At 39.2% G+C, this 15,426-nt stretch overlaps 1 protein-coding gene across 1 annotated transcript; it reads left to right on the top strand.

Moving 5' to 3' along the window:
* Positions 1-6,104: 6,104 nt before the first annotated feature.
* Positions 6,105-13,551, top strand: LOC122659220 (probable disease resistance protein At1g58602). Its single transcript, XM_043854357.1, has 2 exons — positions 6,105-8,703; positions 13,492-13,551. Exon 1 carries the CDS (start codon positions 6,105-6,107, stop codon positions 8,685-8,687), a length of 2,583 nt encoding a protein of 860 aa, XP_043710292.1. The 3' UTR covers positions 8,688-8,703; positions 13,492-13,551.
* Positions 13,552-15,426: the final 1,875 nt, after the last annotated feature.

Raw genomic sequence — 15,426 nt, 5'->3', positions numbered from 1 at the left:
GGTGATTCTATCGTTAGGCCACACCTTCGATCAACCTTCCATACAGTGGTGGTTGGATTCTGACAAGGAATGAGAAATACGCACTCAGACTGCAAAAGGAACTCAAGAAGCATCTGGGTTCTCCGGACGAACCCAGACTCTGCACAGTCTTCTACAGTGCGGAGCCTTGGCTTTATCCTATTCGTTTTTTTTTTTTCCCTTTCAGATTTCTTTCAATTTCTTCTAAATCTATCTAATCTCGAGCTAGATTCCTTACTGATTCTTTCTTTCGATCATCAACTAGATCACGTTTTCGCTCAAGTTCTATCATCCTCTCCCGATTGATTCCAATTTCGGCTCTTAACCTTCAGTAATTCTGATTCTAGGATTAGGGTTTCAAAAATTTTGGATCTCACTCTGTTCGCCGCCGACCTATCCATCCTTTGACGGTCGATCGAACTATCACTGTCATTTTTTTTGGTTCCCCTTTCTTACTTTTGTAGTCCGATCGGCTCTAATTTTTCAGATTATTTCGATCTTCTTGAATTTTGAGGGTTTCCCTATAATCCAAGAAGCCGCTCTCTCGCTCCTTCTCAATCTCAGTCTAGATGACGATAACAAGGTGGGTTTGGTCACTGAGGGTGCCATTCAGCGTGTGGTTGGAGTTTTGCAGAGTGAGGGTGGGACACCCAACTGCAGGGCTCTTGCAACCACCATGCTGACGAGTCTGGCTGTGGTGGAAGTGAACAAGGCCACCATTAGTTCCTACCTTTTTCTGCACATTTTCAGTGGTGACTGTGCTCAGATCGCAGGAGAAGAAAGAGATAGGTGGAGGAAGATGACAATGGAAAGTTGGTTTTGGGAGAGATGGGTTTGGGCTATGGTTATCTCTCATAAGGGTAAAAGGGTCAATGTTAATTACTGAAGGGTAAAATAGGATTTTAGAAAAGTTTAACTACAACTAATGTTTTACACTTGACGGTAGGAGCTTATTTGTAAGTTGTTTAAATTCCAGGTGGGTGCACGTAAAAAGTGAAACTATTTCAGGTGGTTTGATCAATGTTAGGAGGAGCCAACTATCCATTAGAATACTAACATCGTATGATACAGGAATTTCCATCAAGTATGGGTCAAATGTCATGTGTTCATGTCCCAATGCTAACATCGTCCCCTCTCTCTCAAAATCTGGGGCTGCCACATGGCAAGGCCACCTCTTGACCTGGATCCTCAGTGGCACGGCAAGGCATCCGATGCACATTGGACAGCCCTGTTGCTCCCGTCACGCAGCCCCATACACCGGCTTTGTGTTAGGCTGCGTGCCCGGGGTAGCAGGGCCGTCCGATGGTTCGTCGAACGCCTTGCCGCGCAACAAAGGAGCCCTATCCCCTTGCGATGCCCCCCAATTTGTTCTACAAATAATAACCCCCAAAATGGAAAATTACAGTTTAAAAATCCAGAAAAGCTCCAAAAAGTTTAGAAAATATGAAAAATACCTAAATTACCCCCGAGGTTGGGAATCTGCTATGGATTCACTGAAAGCGCTTTTTTTGGTAAACGGATTCACTGAAAGCGTTGAAACTCCACAGAATTGAGTCTGCGAGGCCCTCTTGGCCAATATTGGTATTCCTCTCTTCTCTCTGATTTAATTATTTAGTTATATTAATGAGTAGATAATTAATTAATTTTTAGTTAATTTAAGTAATTGAATTTAACTTAAATCACTTTTTTCTTCAACCCTCAGTTAATTAACTTTAATTTAATGTAAATAATTAAAATATTTAACCGAGTAGTTAAATACCTTGATTAGGGTTTGTTGCCTAATTAGGGTTCTTCTTAAATTTAATGTATTTTTGAAAAAAAAAAAAAAAAAACCATGTTTAGTATAGTTTAAATGCTTTCTAGCATTATCATTTTTTTTTTTGGTGAAAATAAAACTGGAGAATCTTATGGATGCCAAACATTGGTCTTGGATCCATGAATTGGAAATTGGCCAAACTTTCCTCTTAGTATAACCTATGCCATGTCCAGCATAATGGTTACATGCTTCCTCTGCCTTTTAATTTAGCAATCTAGATTAGGGTTAGCTTCTTACATTCATTTCACTAAGCATGATAGTACACAAGATTAGTAAGAAATTAGGAATTTTTTTTCAAATAGAAGGAGACCGGCCTCTGGCCGGGCGGACTAAGTGCTTAAAACCTTCTCAGCCTGTAACCTTGATACCTATTTAGTGATTTGGGCAGACCAAAACTTTATCCATTAGAGTTTCTCTTCTGAAAAGTAGAATTTTTTTATGAATCTTAGACCTTCATTTAGGTGGCGACTCCAAAAATCATTAGGGGTGAGACTCGATTTGCCACCGCTCCTTCACAGGCCCTCATTCCTACACTTGGCAGAAGTGGAGAGGCTCGAGAGACTGTTAGAGGATGATATTTCACGGGGACTTACTAGGGTAGATGATGAGATGGGTAATGCCCATCTTTGGTACTGCACATATTGTTCTTGGTACGCTCAAGATTGACCCCATAATGGAGGTCCCTACATGTCAAGAACACAACCCAAAGATCTTTGTGTTTAGCTAGGGCGTGAATGGCTTTAATTAGCCAAGGAGGGGTATTATCGGAATGATGAAATGGGATGAAAGTAGCAGGTGAACGGTCTTCACGAAGATCAAAAAATGAGTGGAAACTATCTCCCAGAGTCCGAACGGGTTGCATGCAAAGATATTTGAAGGTAACGACTGGAAATTCATCGGTCTGAGGGGGAGAGCCGAATTCAGGAAAATAAGCATTTAACCATAGATGAAGAACCTAGAAGGGGCCACCTCCACGAGTAAAATTAGACTCGACAAGGTCATTACAGCCATGACAAAGTGATGAGAGGACAAAAGTAGCAAGGTTGATAGGTCGGTCACTAGCCAGGGCATTCGCCAGATTGAGGTTAGCCTTGGTGATCTTGTCCGCCCGGGTACAAATGAGGCAGCGACAGATCCAAGACAAAGGAAAGGCTACGTTCTTTGGTTTATTGACCGGACCTTGTTGTTTACGAACATGGGCCATATAAAAATTATAGCTTGCCCTTTTCGTGAAATCTAAGCCTCAATCGATCCTGGAGCAATCAGAGTCACTGTTTATTTCTTCGTCCTCAGGTTTGAGGCTGAGAAGGGCGCAGATGTTCAAAAGAGTGGGGCTCAACATCCCAAAGCTAAAATGGAACGAGTTGGTCGAACAGAACCAAAAATGAAGGGCAGCATGCAAAAGGTTGGTGTCACGTTGGAAGATGGTTGACATATGAATGGCATCGATGTCGAGTTTCCTCTAGACATCTGCCTTAACAGCAGACGCCCTATTCACCTAGTCATTCCATTCATCATAAAGGGAAGCCCAATGCCGTTTAATGGCGGTCAACTTCAACAAAGGGGAACTAGGTGTCCCATTCCTAAAGAGGAGAGGGCTTTCAAGATGAGAAGGGAAGTGCAAAAGAGAAGTAGTAGCAGATGGATCCTCAAAGAGGGGACCCAGAGCCAAAAGACCATCTCGGGGAGTAAATACCTCTAGGTTTAGTACGGGATGCAGGGTAGCGTGCCTATCGTGAAGATGATCGACAATCGACTTAGAGCCACCCCTGGCCTTAGAATTGCCCCCGACAGTCTTGAATTGGCTCATCGTGACCCTAAAAGCACAAGTTTGAACAGGAGAAAGGAAGGAGGAAGAAAGCTCATTCTCGTCTCAGGAAGAACAATGTGAAGAAGATGAGATGAAGAAAGGGTTTTGAGGGTTTTAAAAGGGTTTAAGAATCCCCAGGTGAATAGGAGAATGATTGCTACCTAGGGAAACAGCAGAAGGATAAGTGAAAAGCCTCGAGCATCAATTTCTATTGGCACGTGTCATACAGGGCGCGTTCCAAGGGAGACGTATCACCTGGATGTACGACGCTTCAGAAGATATTTTTGAAACGAGATACAATACAATCGGGCGCAATCTTCAAGGAACTCAGAACGAAATCGTCCTCACAAGATTGCGAGGGGCATTGTTTATGCCCAAATCTCGCTTGAGTGAAAAATCCAAAGATAAGCAAGTCTTGGCCATAATTCTTAAGTCTTATCGGCCAAAAGTCCAGATGGTGCTTATCGGTCATGACAGGTGACCGTGTAGTCAGGAAGGAAACTGGTTGACAACGGTTATGATCGGTCAATCAGCCAATTGTAGGCAATCAAAAGATTGTGAACCAGGAGGTTATAACTAAACCAACATGCCGGTTTTAGAGCCATGATCTACAAGAACGTGGCAGTGTGCTCAGCGGTTATAACTGATAATATAAATAAGGGAATGGAACCAGAAGAGAAGACCTTCAATCAAATACCCGAATTTACACTTATTTTTCTTTCTACTTGTATTCTTTTGTTTTACAATGGTGTAGACTTAAAGGGTTTCGGCCTTGGCTCCCTTTCTGCTCTAGATTGTTCCTTTCGGACGACTTACAGAAGTAAAGTTTGTGGTTCATCATCCTAGCATTCCCCGTGTGTATTCTGTTTTTGAGGAGAAAGTCCTTGGATTACCAAGGCAAGATGAGAGCTTGCTATTGCCAAGTGCAAAATAGGGTGCATTCCTCCAATATATTCTCGGTCACGGGGCGAAGACAAATTAGAGGAAACATGTTTTGACTTTATATCTACCCTACATGAATTTAGATGTTTCAGAATGATAAGTAGGTATTAGGCCATATTTCAGTTACTTCTTTATTTAAAAAAAAATAAGGAAAAAGAAAAATGAAAAAGCAAAAATCATAGCTTATACCATGTTTGATTATGGTAAACCAATCTGATCATGATTTTAACGATGCTTGCTTGATCATGCTGGATCATGGTCTTGGCCATGTTTAATGATGGCCTTGGTCAATCATAGATCAAGCTTAGATCATGCCTGATCATGCTAAGATAACATTTTTCATGAAATAGAAGTCTGAATCATACTTGATCATGTTTGATTGGTCATGATAAGTAATGGTTTTAATCATGGTAAATCAAATCAATCATGAACTCATCACACTTTGTTCTTAGGAGATTTGAGAGCAGTTACAAACAATCTAAAACTGCCATTGTAGATCTCATCAAAGTCTTCAAAGTAATGCTAGTATAGAAAATGAAGTCTATAATGATGTATGAAAGAATGAAAATTGCAAACAAACAATCACACAGTACACACAAGGATTTACTTGATCCAGCAAAATTGCCTACGTTCATGGTGAGATGGGTTTTGTTTCATTATCAATGGAGAATAGGGTTACAACCGCTTGTCCTCACACCCCTCTTTGATTACATTATAGAAAAAGAACCTTCGCTACAAATTTATTGCGAAACCCGATACATGAATTTTATCGAAATATTGATATAGACCACGGCCCTTCGGAATCAACCCACAAATCCAAACGATGAAATACGAGACATTTTACCCTCAACAGTTAGTGAATCACATCCAACTGAGAAACAGTAAAGTTGACACTGGTGGCATAAGGAGTGGCTATATTGTTGGAGCTAAAGTGGGAGGAAATAGTAAACAAAACAGCTCATATTCTTTCAACCAAGTAGTGCCTAAATTAAGATTTTAGTTGTAAATCCAACCTCCCCAACCTTCTTTGACTTTGTTTTGTTGCTTTCAATTCTAACATTACTGGTAGGCACGACCCCTTAGGTTTAAGGTTTGGCATGCAAGGACATGTTTTGAATGTATTAATCATGGCTTCAGTTCAGTTTGAGTTGGTTAATTTTGAGCAATTTAGGTACTTACTTGTATTTGATTGTGGCTCACACGTTGTCACGTAGCATCTAAATTATGAAAAATCTCAACCCCACATGCCACCGGCACTTTAGGATCATGGGTTGTGAAACTTCCCTTGAAGTAGTCTTCAAATCCCTTTTCTTTATTCATAGAATACATCATCAAAGGCATGACTTGCCAAAGGCAAATATTATTCCTCAAGTCAAAACCCCCTTGAAGGGTTAGAAATCTAGAACCCTTTAACATCAATATGGAGTCTTTGTTTGATCAAGAATTAGCTTTACAAAGAGAGGGTTTCAGGAATTATTGAATTTTAACATCAATTTGCAGAACTAGAGGCAATCAGAAATGGCAGTTTCGATTGCTTTGAATGTCTTGGATAGCCTGTGCCAAGTGATTGTGAAAGAAGCAGATTTGTTTCTTGTAGTGGAAGATCAGGTCAAGATCCTTGGAGACCAGCTCAAACTTATGGGTTCTTTCCTCAGAGATGCAGAGAGAGCAGATGATCAAGAACATGTTGCAATAGAGGAATTGGTTATCCAAATTAGGGATTTAACCTATGAAGCTGAGGACATCATTGAGAAATACTTGGTGGTTGCAAGACAAAGTGCATTTGGCTTTGATCGTTTGAATTCCAAATTCAATAGATTATTCACTAAGAATGATTTTGGAAGAAAGTTTGAAGCCATCAGAAAACAAATTGAGGAAATTTATGCTAACAAGAAGTCTGGTGGAACTGAAGAAACAACAGAAGTTGCTTTCCATGAATCTTATCTTGATGGGTCACCATTGCCCATGTACAGGAAAGGTTCCTATGTTGCAGACAATGCTGATGTGGTCGGATTCCACAATGACATTGAAATGCTGGTTCCACGATTGATTGAAGGAGGAACACGGCGTGCTGTCGTACCAATTGTCGGAGTTGGTGGCTTAGGTAAGACTACTTTGGCCAAGAAAGTCTTTAACCTTGTAAAGAGTAAGTTCAGATGCCATGCTTGGGTTTCTACCTCTCAAGATTGCACATCCATGAATGTTTTGCAGAAGATTGTAAAATCTTTTACAGGGATCATTGAAGTGAAGGAAATAGAAAAGATGCTTTCAGACTTCCTCAAGTACAAGAAGTACTTAATAGTCTTGGATGATATATGGAGAACTGATGTCTTGGAGGATTTGGCTCCACACTTTCCTGATGATAACAATGGAAGTAGAATAATGTTCACCACCTGTTTGAATAATATCGCTTTGGAAGCCAATCCGAACCTCATAGACCCTCCATACTATCTGTCAGTTCTCAACAATGAGGATAGTTGGGAGCTATTCCACAAGAAGGCATTTGCGGGCGAAAGCTGCTCCCCGGAATGGGAAGAACTTGGGAGAAAATTTTCTGAACAATGTGGTGGTTTGCCCCTAGCAATCAACATATTAAGCGGTCTATTATCCGAGAAACAGAGAACATTTTCTGAGTGGCAAGTGGTGCTTGATCGTGTAAGTACTACACTCAAACTCCAAAATCGATGCTTAGGCATGTTAGCTTTAAGCTATAATGATTTACCTTCTTACTTGAAGCCATGTTTCCTATACATCGGTGTCTTCCCACAAGACTTTGAGATCAATTCGAAACAATTGATTCGGTTATGGATTGCAGAAGGGCTGATAAAAGCAGAAGGTGAGCAAACAATGGAGGCTACGGCAGAGAACTACTTGTGTATGATGGTTGATAGGAGCCTTGTTCAAGTGGTCAGAACAAGAGCTGACGGCGGGGTGAAAACAATCAAGTTTCATCAACTTCTTCGAGACTATTGCATCTCTGTTGGCCACAAAGAAAAACTTTTCGACACCTTCAAGGATATAGATTCAGAATCACTGTCCCTATCTACAAAAATTCGCCGAGTTGTTACCAATTCAGGAATTTTCAGGTACATGGATGATGAATCTATTCAATTCCCACTTAAGAGGGTCAGATCTCTTCTGAGTTTCACCATAGATTCTCACAGGCATTCCATAGATCGTAACAATTTTCTTTATATAAAGAATTTTAAATTACTCAGAATATTGAACCTTGAAGGTGCAAGTGTTGATTATCTCCCAGATGACATTGATAAACTGATTCATTTAAGGTATTTGAGATTAGGTACAAGTGCCCTTAAAAGTCTACCTCTCTGCATATTCAAACTCTCAAGCCTAGAAACTTTGGACATAGCATCTTCTTTCATCCGCAACATACCAGTTGGATTTTGGATGTTGAGAGAATTAAGACATGCAAATTTTGTTGGTGATACAGAGTTGCTTTTGCCGCGACAAGAGACATCTTACTCTTCTTTAGTGAATCTTCAAACTCTCAGCACTGTATCTCCCAAAATTCTTCAATGTTTGGATTTTATTGACATGCCAAATCTTACAAAACTAGGATTATGTGGAGATTTATGGGCTCATCGGCGTTATATTGTTCGCTTGTTCAATTTGGAACGCCTTGAGAAATTGAAGCTGGTTAGGCTTACTGATTACAGATTTGGATTGTATTCTATACCAAAGGTATTACCACAAAGCCTCACAAAACTCACTCTCTGTGACACTGAACTAGTAAAAGATCCAATGCCAATACTGGGAAAGCTTCAAAACCTTCAAATCCTCAAGTTGTTAAGGCAATCTTGTACAACAGAGGAGATTGTTTGTGGAGCCAATGGGTTTCCAAGACTTCAGGTCTTGCAACTTGTAAGTTTGTCCATAGAGGAGTGGAAAGTGGATGCAACATCACTGAAGAGCCTTGAACATTTGGTTATCCATTATTGTCCTAGATTGAGGGAGTTTCCAAAAGCATTATGGGGGGTGAAGAGTCTCTTAGTACTGGATCTACTGAAGCCTGGGCAGCAATTCAAAGAACAAGTTGAGAGTTATGAGGGAAGACATCAGTACAAGATCTCCACCGGTTAGTACAAGATCTTCATCGGTTAGTCAACTTCCTTTGCTCATCTTTTTTACTTTTCTTGTCTGATACCATATTTGCCATAGATAGAGACTATCTTAGGCTGTGTTTGGTATGTATTCTCGGAATAGATTTTGATTTTAGAACGCATTTTAAAGTGAGAAAATAGAGAAAGATTAGGTTTCATAACACGTTCTAGACCTAGAATCTATTCTAAGGCCTGATTTGGTATGATTTCTATTTTAATTTCAGGGGGTGATTTCTATTTCTGAAATTGTTTGGTTTGATTTTTGCACCTTATTTCAATGAAATAGAAATCAAGTGAAATAGAAATTTTGAAATAGTTGATGAGTTGTTTCAGAATTTCCATTTCATTTGATTTAACACTCTTGCTCTTGAATGAACACATGGTTAATTTTTTGGGCAAAGTAGTAATTTCATGTTAAAAATAAAACACCACCCTTCTTCTCCTAATGGTGTCACCATCACCGCCGCACTCCCACCGTTGCCACCGCCACCACCACCACTACCACCATTACTACCCTGTTACCACCACCACTACCCTGCCATCACCATCACCGCCGCCACCACTACCACCATTGCCATCGCCATCGCCACCACCACCACCCCCACTACTTCCACGTCACCACTACCCTACCACCACCGTCACCACCACCACTACCCCGCCGCCACCACCACCATCCTTCCCAAAGAAATATAGAGAATCTATTCTTAGAATTTGAACTATCAAATGGATTTTTTTTATTCTTGAAATATTTCATATTGATACAACTAAAACAATTTCAATTTTTTGATAAAAAATCTATTTATTGACTATTTCAAGAAATCAATCCAAAATTGAAATAGAAATCATACCAAACCAGGCCTAAGAAAGCATACCAAACACAGCCTTAGTTTTGGTTACCTAGTTGAACTGACTGTTGGATAGGAAGAGTAACCCATGAATTGTTTATCTGTTAAATTTCATCATCCATCTAAATCACATGATTAAACCTATTTTTCAATATGGTCATCTATCAAAATTCAAAATCAAACTCAATCATATGTCAACAACTTATTAGTTTTTTTTTTCTCCCTCCTTGGGGGAGTCCAACTTTCCAAGGCTTATTCAACCTTTAACCCTTAAGCTCCATCTAATAGGATGTGTTGTAAAGTCATGTAAAATATCTTAGAAGAAAATATCAATTGAATTATAGAAAATAGTGTTTACACAAAAAAAAATAAAAATAAAAAATAAAAAATAAAAAATAAAAAAAAATACAGAGAATAGTAACATTTAAATAGCCTTTGAAAACTATGATAAATATTTCCTTTGCCATTTTCTCCTTTAAAAAATTGAATTTATGTTGTTGAATGTTTAATTGCTATTACAACAACAACAAACTCAACCTTTTACCAATTTAATGGGGTCGGCTACATGGATCCAAACAAATAAAGTAGGTAAAACTGAAGATTATACAAAATAAAGGAATGAAAAAATAGAAAAAGGGGGAAGGAAAAAGAGATGAGAAGTGAAAATTAGGAAATGACAAATGAATGATGTAAAAACAAAAGAAAAGTGAAAGATAAAAGTAAGAGGAAAGAGGCACAGCCCAACAAGTTAGGAGAATCTCAGCTAAATAGGATAAGCTACATAGATCCTTGACCTCCAATAGGCTCTGTCCGAGGTCATACCTGGTACAAGACCTAGACTATGCATGTTTAATTATTATTATTAGGGTAAATTACACGTCACCCCTGGTTTTCAAACGAAACTCAATCACCCCCTGGTTTTTGAAAATACTCATCCGTCTCCCTCTACAGTAATGGTGTTAGTCAGCTGTTAGTTATTGGTATGAAAGAACTATTTTACCCTTGTACTAAAACTTTAGAATTAAATTTACAATACTACCTTTCAAAATCTATGTTTGGATATCAAGGGTAGTTTAGAGATTTAAATTTATTTAACTGGCTGACATCATCATTTAACAACATAAAGCTAATGGTAGGGACTAATTTGTCATATTGGGGTCTAATACAGGGAGAGATTTGAGTATTTTCAAAAAGCAAGGGGTGATTTGAGTTTTGTTCACAGATCAGGGGTTGACATGTAATTTACCCTTATTATTATTATTAAAGTTTTCGAGTTAGTTACACAATTATTGTTGGCTTTATTAGAAAGTTTTTGTTTTTTTGCTTTCGCTTTTATTTTGACTTTAAATTGCAACAACTTATGTCCAACTGGACATCTGTTTGGTGCACTAGAAAACAGTAACATTTATTTTTAAAAGTAAAAAACACATTTACATGGTTCAAGACTGAGGGACCTCTCAATACGACCCGTTGAAATTGTGCCAAATAGACAGATGATGTGGCCATCTTGGTCGTTGGATAGAGAGGACATGGTATAGATTAACCATTTGTCAAATTTTATAATAAAATTCATTCAACTATCCTCGCATGTATGTTCATGCATCCCATTCATGCCTATGCAAAACGATGGTACTCTGACTGCACACACCTTTCGTCTTGATTTTTTAAAGATCTATTTTGTTACTTGACAAAGTCTATTTTTAGTAAAGTTTAACAACTGATTAGGGATCATTAGGATCTGCCACATGACAAATATTTAGGTCCAGATGAGAAAGCTCTCGACACGAGCTTCACCTCTAAAAAAAGTGAATTTAAATATTTCTTTTTTTTTTTTTTTTTTTTTTTTTTAAATATTCACAAAATCCAATGAATGTAGTTGAAATTTTTATTTGAATTGTTAAATAGTTATTTTTTGGGTGAATAATTAATATATAAAAAAAAAATAATAATAAAGAGAACAAAGCCAAAAGGCAGGATACAAAGCTAAATTAGCGAGAAACTAAAAGGAAAGGCAAAGCCTTAGACAGGGCAAAGGATAAGAAAACAAGGATAATTAAACAGTAATTATTAGTATTAGTTGAATATAACCTTTTTCCTGTCTTTTTTTGCTTTACTTTACTCTATTTTTTGGTGGTCTTGTTTTAACTTTACATGACAACACCTTACATAAAAAAAATTTAGGTTCCATATGGTTGGATCATGGATGTAATGGTGAAAAGTAGAACTAAAACGTAAATATAAGGGAGTGGGATTTTGACAATGCCATCCTTTAGGATCCAAGTTTGATGGATATCTCTTTAAGATAAGATAAGAGAGCCCACCAGACTTGGCAAGTGATCTAGGCAGGGAATAACCATTTATCCAACGATCCAGATCTTCTACTGCCGAGCTGCCCGGCAGGACTGTGCTGCACAGACACGGTGCTGTGTGCAATGATCGCCGTACCCCCACTCGGGTAAGGCGTTTGGGTAGGGGTAAGGCGGACATTGCGTGCAACACCGTGTCTGGGCAGCACGATCCTGCCGGGCAGCTCGACAATAGAGGATCCAAATTGTTTATCCAATGATCATGCTATCAAATCATCCATTGACGTGGTAGAAAGTACAAGACAAGCTTTACGGAAAAAAAAAATGCAAACTTTCGAACTACTATAGACTAATAATAGACTGTATTTCCCACAAGTTGGAACCAGAGCTATTTTGTATTTGTATAGGGCTAGATCATGCCTATGGTTTAAGGTTGAAGATAAAAGAAGTGTGGTGTTCGAATCAGCAGATCTCCGGTCTTCTCCCATCTCCAACTACTAGTCTTTGGTCGTGGCATCTCATTCGGTACCTTTTGTATGTCAACTCTGTAACCCAGGACTTGGACTTAAAGTTTAGTGTGATAGGGGATCCTTTGTGTTCTGCTGTAATTTCTAATTTGGCCATGAAGACCCTCGACTCTAACTCTCTTGTATATTCCTACTTTTAGTTTATCAATTTTTTTTATATATATTTTTTTTAGAGTTTTCCAGAAATTATGGCGAAGGAAGTATCTTACGTCACTTTAATCTATCATCTAACACACTATAATTTCCCATTGTTACTATTGCTCTTTTCTTGTTAAATATTTTAATTTTTACAAAATTGTTCATCTAGCCAAATGGAGCCTCATATATATGAATCTTAACTGTGATTGACATGTTGATTGTGTTCCATTTGGTGGAAGGTTCTGGGGTTGAAACTTACCCCACGAGTTTAGGATGATGGAGTGAGTAGATAGGGGTGCAAGTTTGGCCCTGTGGGCCGAACTCATTTTGAGCCTGAACAAGGCCTGGGTTGAGAGAGCTTGTCTCTGAGAACGGGTCAAGACTGAAAATTTCGGCCCTAAATCAGGATTGGGCCGGTCTAGGGTTGAGGCCTCAGGCTAAACCCGGCCCGCCCCTATTTTAAGTTATACGGTAAAATATATATATTATAAACTTTAAACGTCACACATTTAGTTATATAATATATTATATATGAAGATAATAATTAATGATATAATATATTTTATTATAGTGTTATTTTATGTAAATTCGATAATTTTCACCCTAGCCCAGCCCAGTCCATGCATCTCCCTTCCCCCTCCCAATGGTCAGGGCCAATCTGGGTCAGCCCGGTCCAACCCCGACTCAGGATCAGGGTTGGATTTTTCAGGCCCTGAGTCAGGACCGGGCTGGGCCTGAGCCTAGTTAAAGGGACTCAAGATTGGGCTGAGTTTTAAAAAGCCCAGCCCAATGCTACTCGGTTGCAGCCCTAGTTGTATTCCACAAAATTTAGACTGAAAAATATATAAGGCCATGTATATAAAGCTTATCTTGAGGGTTCACCGAAGGAATACCAAACCCTTATTATTTGTTGTCTTGAAATTATTGTCATCTCTTTCAAACTATTGACTGAACCTTTGGATCCACAGGCAGTTGACCATAAAGGAGTACTTTTCATTTCAGTTCAATTAAGGGGCAAAGGAAGAGTTCGGTTATGGAAGGTAAAATGATTTTCTGCCAAGTTACTTAGTTCGGTTGTGGAAGGCAGTATGTTGGGTTCTGCCTATAGCAAAGGTTAAGCCAGCAGAGAAAATATAGAATCTGGATTGTGATTGGCTAACTCAAAATCTGCAAAAGCCACAATTTATTCTTGGGTTGCATGTATCAGGCCATGGAGGTTGAACGAGGTTGGTTCATGAAATGCCATAACCTGGAAGAACCAAGTGGACTTCTGCAGGTTGGATCAGTAATCACCACTTTTGTTTGGTTTTGTTTTAATACTTGTGTGTATGTTTTCGTTTGTAAATTTGAGTGAGAAAATTTGAAGAGTGCTAAAAAAAAGCTGAGTTCACCCAATTTAAAGATTTTTAATTTATTTATTTATGGGACTCGGCAGGACCGTGCTGCCCAGACAAGGTGAGGCGCGCAATGACCGCCTTACTCCCACTCGGGCAAGGCCCTTGGGCAGGGGTAAGGCGGTCATTACATGCCTCGTCGTGTCTGGGCAGCACGATCCTACCGGGCAGCTCGGCAATAGAGAATCCAAATTGGGTTTAGAGACCGGAGATAATATCTGACACATGGCAGATTCGATAGAGCTGAAATTTTGTTCACCTTAAGGTCCTGTGTTCACATGTCAAGTTTTAACCAAAAGAGTAGTTAAGTGGTAAAATAATGCTTTGGTTTGGGTTGTAGCCTGTTGGATCAAGAGATTGTATTGTCATTGATTGCATTACCTCCAATATTGGTCGACTATGTATAAATAGATGAGGTTACATGTGATAATAGAATCCTCGTGAAAATAAAACAGTACAATACAAAATATCTAAATAGATAAGGACAACAATACAATGGAAATTCGAACATCTAGTTTCCATATAGAACGGGAATCAAGATATTTGGTTGATACACCCCCTCCAGTAAAAGAGTTGAGACTTCGAATCTTCAGCTTGTCTTGTAACCATTGAAACCGTGTAGTAGATAGGCATTTGGTAAAGATATCAACTAGCTGATCTTTAGTGCAAATGAATTGGACAAGAAATTCACGCTTGGTGACCTTGTCACGAATGGAGTGGAAGTCAAGCTCCACATGTTTGGTGCCTGCATGGAAGACTAGATTGGCGGATAGATGCGTTGCACCAATGTTGTCACACCAAAGAGTCGGTGGTTGAGAGAGAAAGAGAGACGCCGAGCTCCTGAAATAGTTACTGGATCCAAGTGAGCTCTACACAAGCATAAACCAAGGCCTTGCACTTAGATTCGATTGAAGAGGGGGCAACTGTCTTCTGTTTCTCAGAAGCCCAGGAAATAAGATTGGAATCTAGAAAAATTGAATGCCCCCCCCCCCCCAAGTTGGCACCAGAGAATGCCACCTGAAGACTAAGATTATTACTCTTCTAAAGGAGAAGACCATGATTGTTAGTGTGCTTAAGGTAGCAAAGAATGTGCTTTAAAAGAAACCAATGATCTACAGTTGGATTTTGCATGTATTGACATGCTTTGTTAACAAAGTAGGCCACATCGGGATCGGTAAGTCATACTGAAGAGCACCCACTAGAGACCTGTATTGAGTGGGGTCGGTAAGAGGGGCACCCCTAGCGAAGAGACTTTGGCAGTGGTTGATATAGGGGTGAGGATGGGCTTGCAATCGGCCATACCTACCTATTGAAGGAGATCCTTGATATAACGCGATTGAGAGAGAAGCAAGTTGTGGAGGTGGGAAATAGCCTCCATGCCCAGGAAAAAACTAAGTGGGCCAAGATCCTTTATAGAGAATTATGAAGCCAATTGTTTGAGAAGATATGCCACTTGACTATCCTAATTACTTGTAATAAGAATATCATTGACTTAAACAAGAACAAATG

The sequence above is a fragment of the Telopea speciosissima genome, chromosome 4, assembly GCF_018873765.1.
Source record: "Telopea speciosissima isolate NSW1024214 ecotype Mountain lineage chromosome 4, Tspe_v1, whole genome shotgun sequence".
In the NCBI taxonomy this organism is placed as follows: Eukaryota; Viridiplantae; Streptophyta; class Magnoliopsida; order Proteales; family Proteaceae; genus Telopea; species Telopea speciosissima.
Note: the sequence above shows the minus strand (reverse complement) of the source record. Positions and strands in the feature narration are given on the sequence as shown.

Bases quoted from the DNA above. Each gene is read 5' to 3' on its own strand.
- LOC122659220 (XM_043854357.1), top strand. From the start codon at position 6,105: ATGGCAGTTTCGATTGCTTTGAATGTCTTGGATAGCCTGTGCCAAGTG.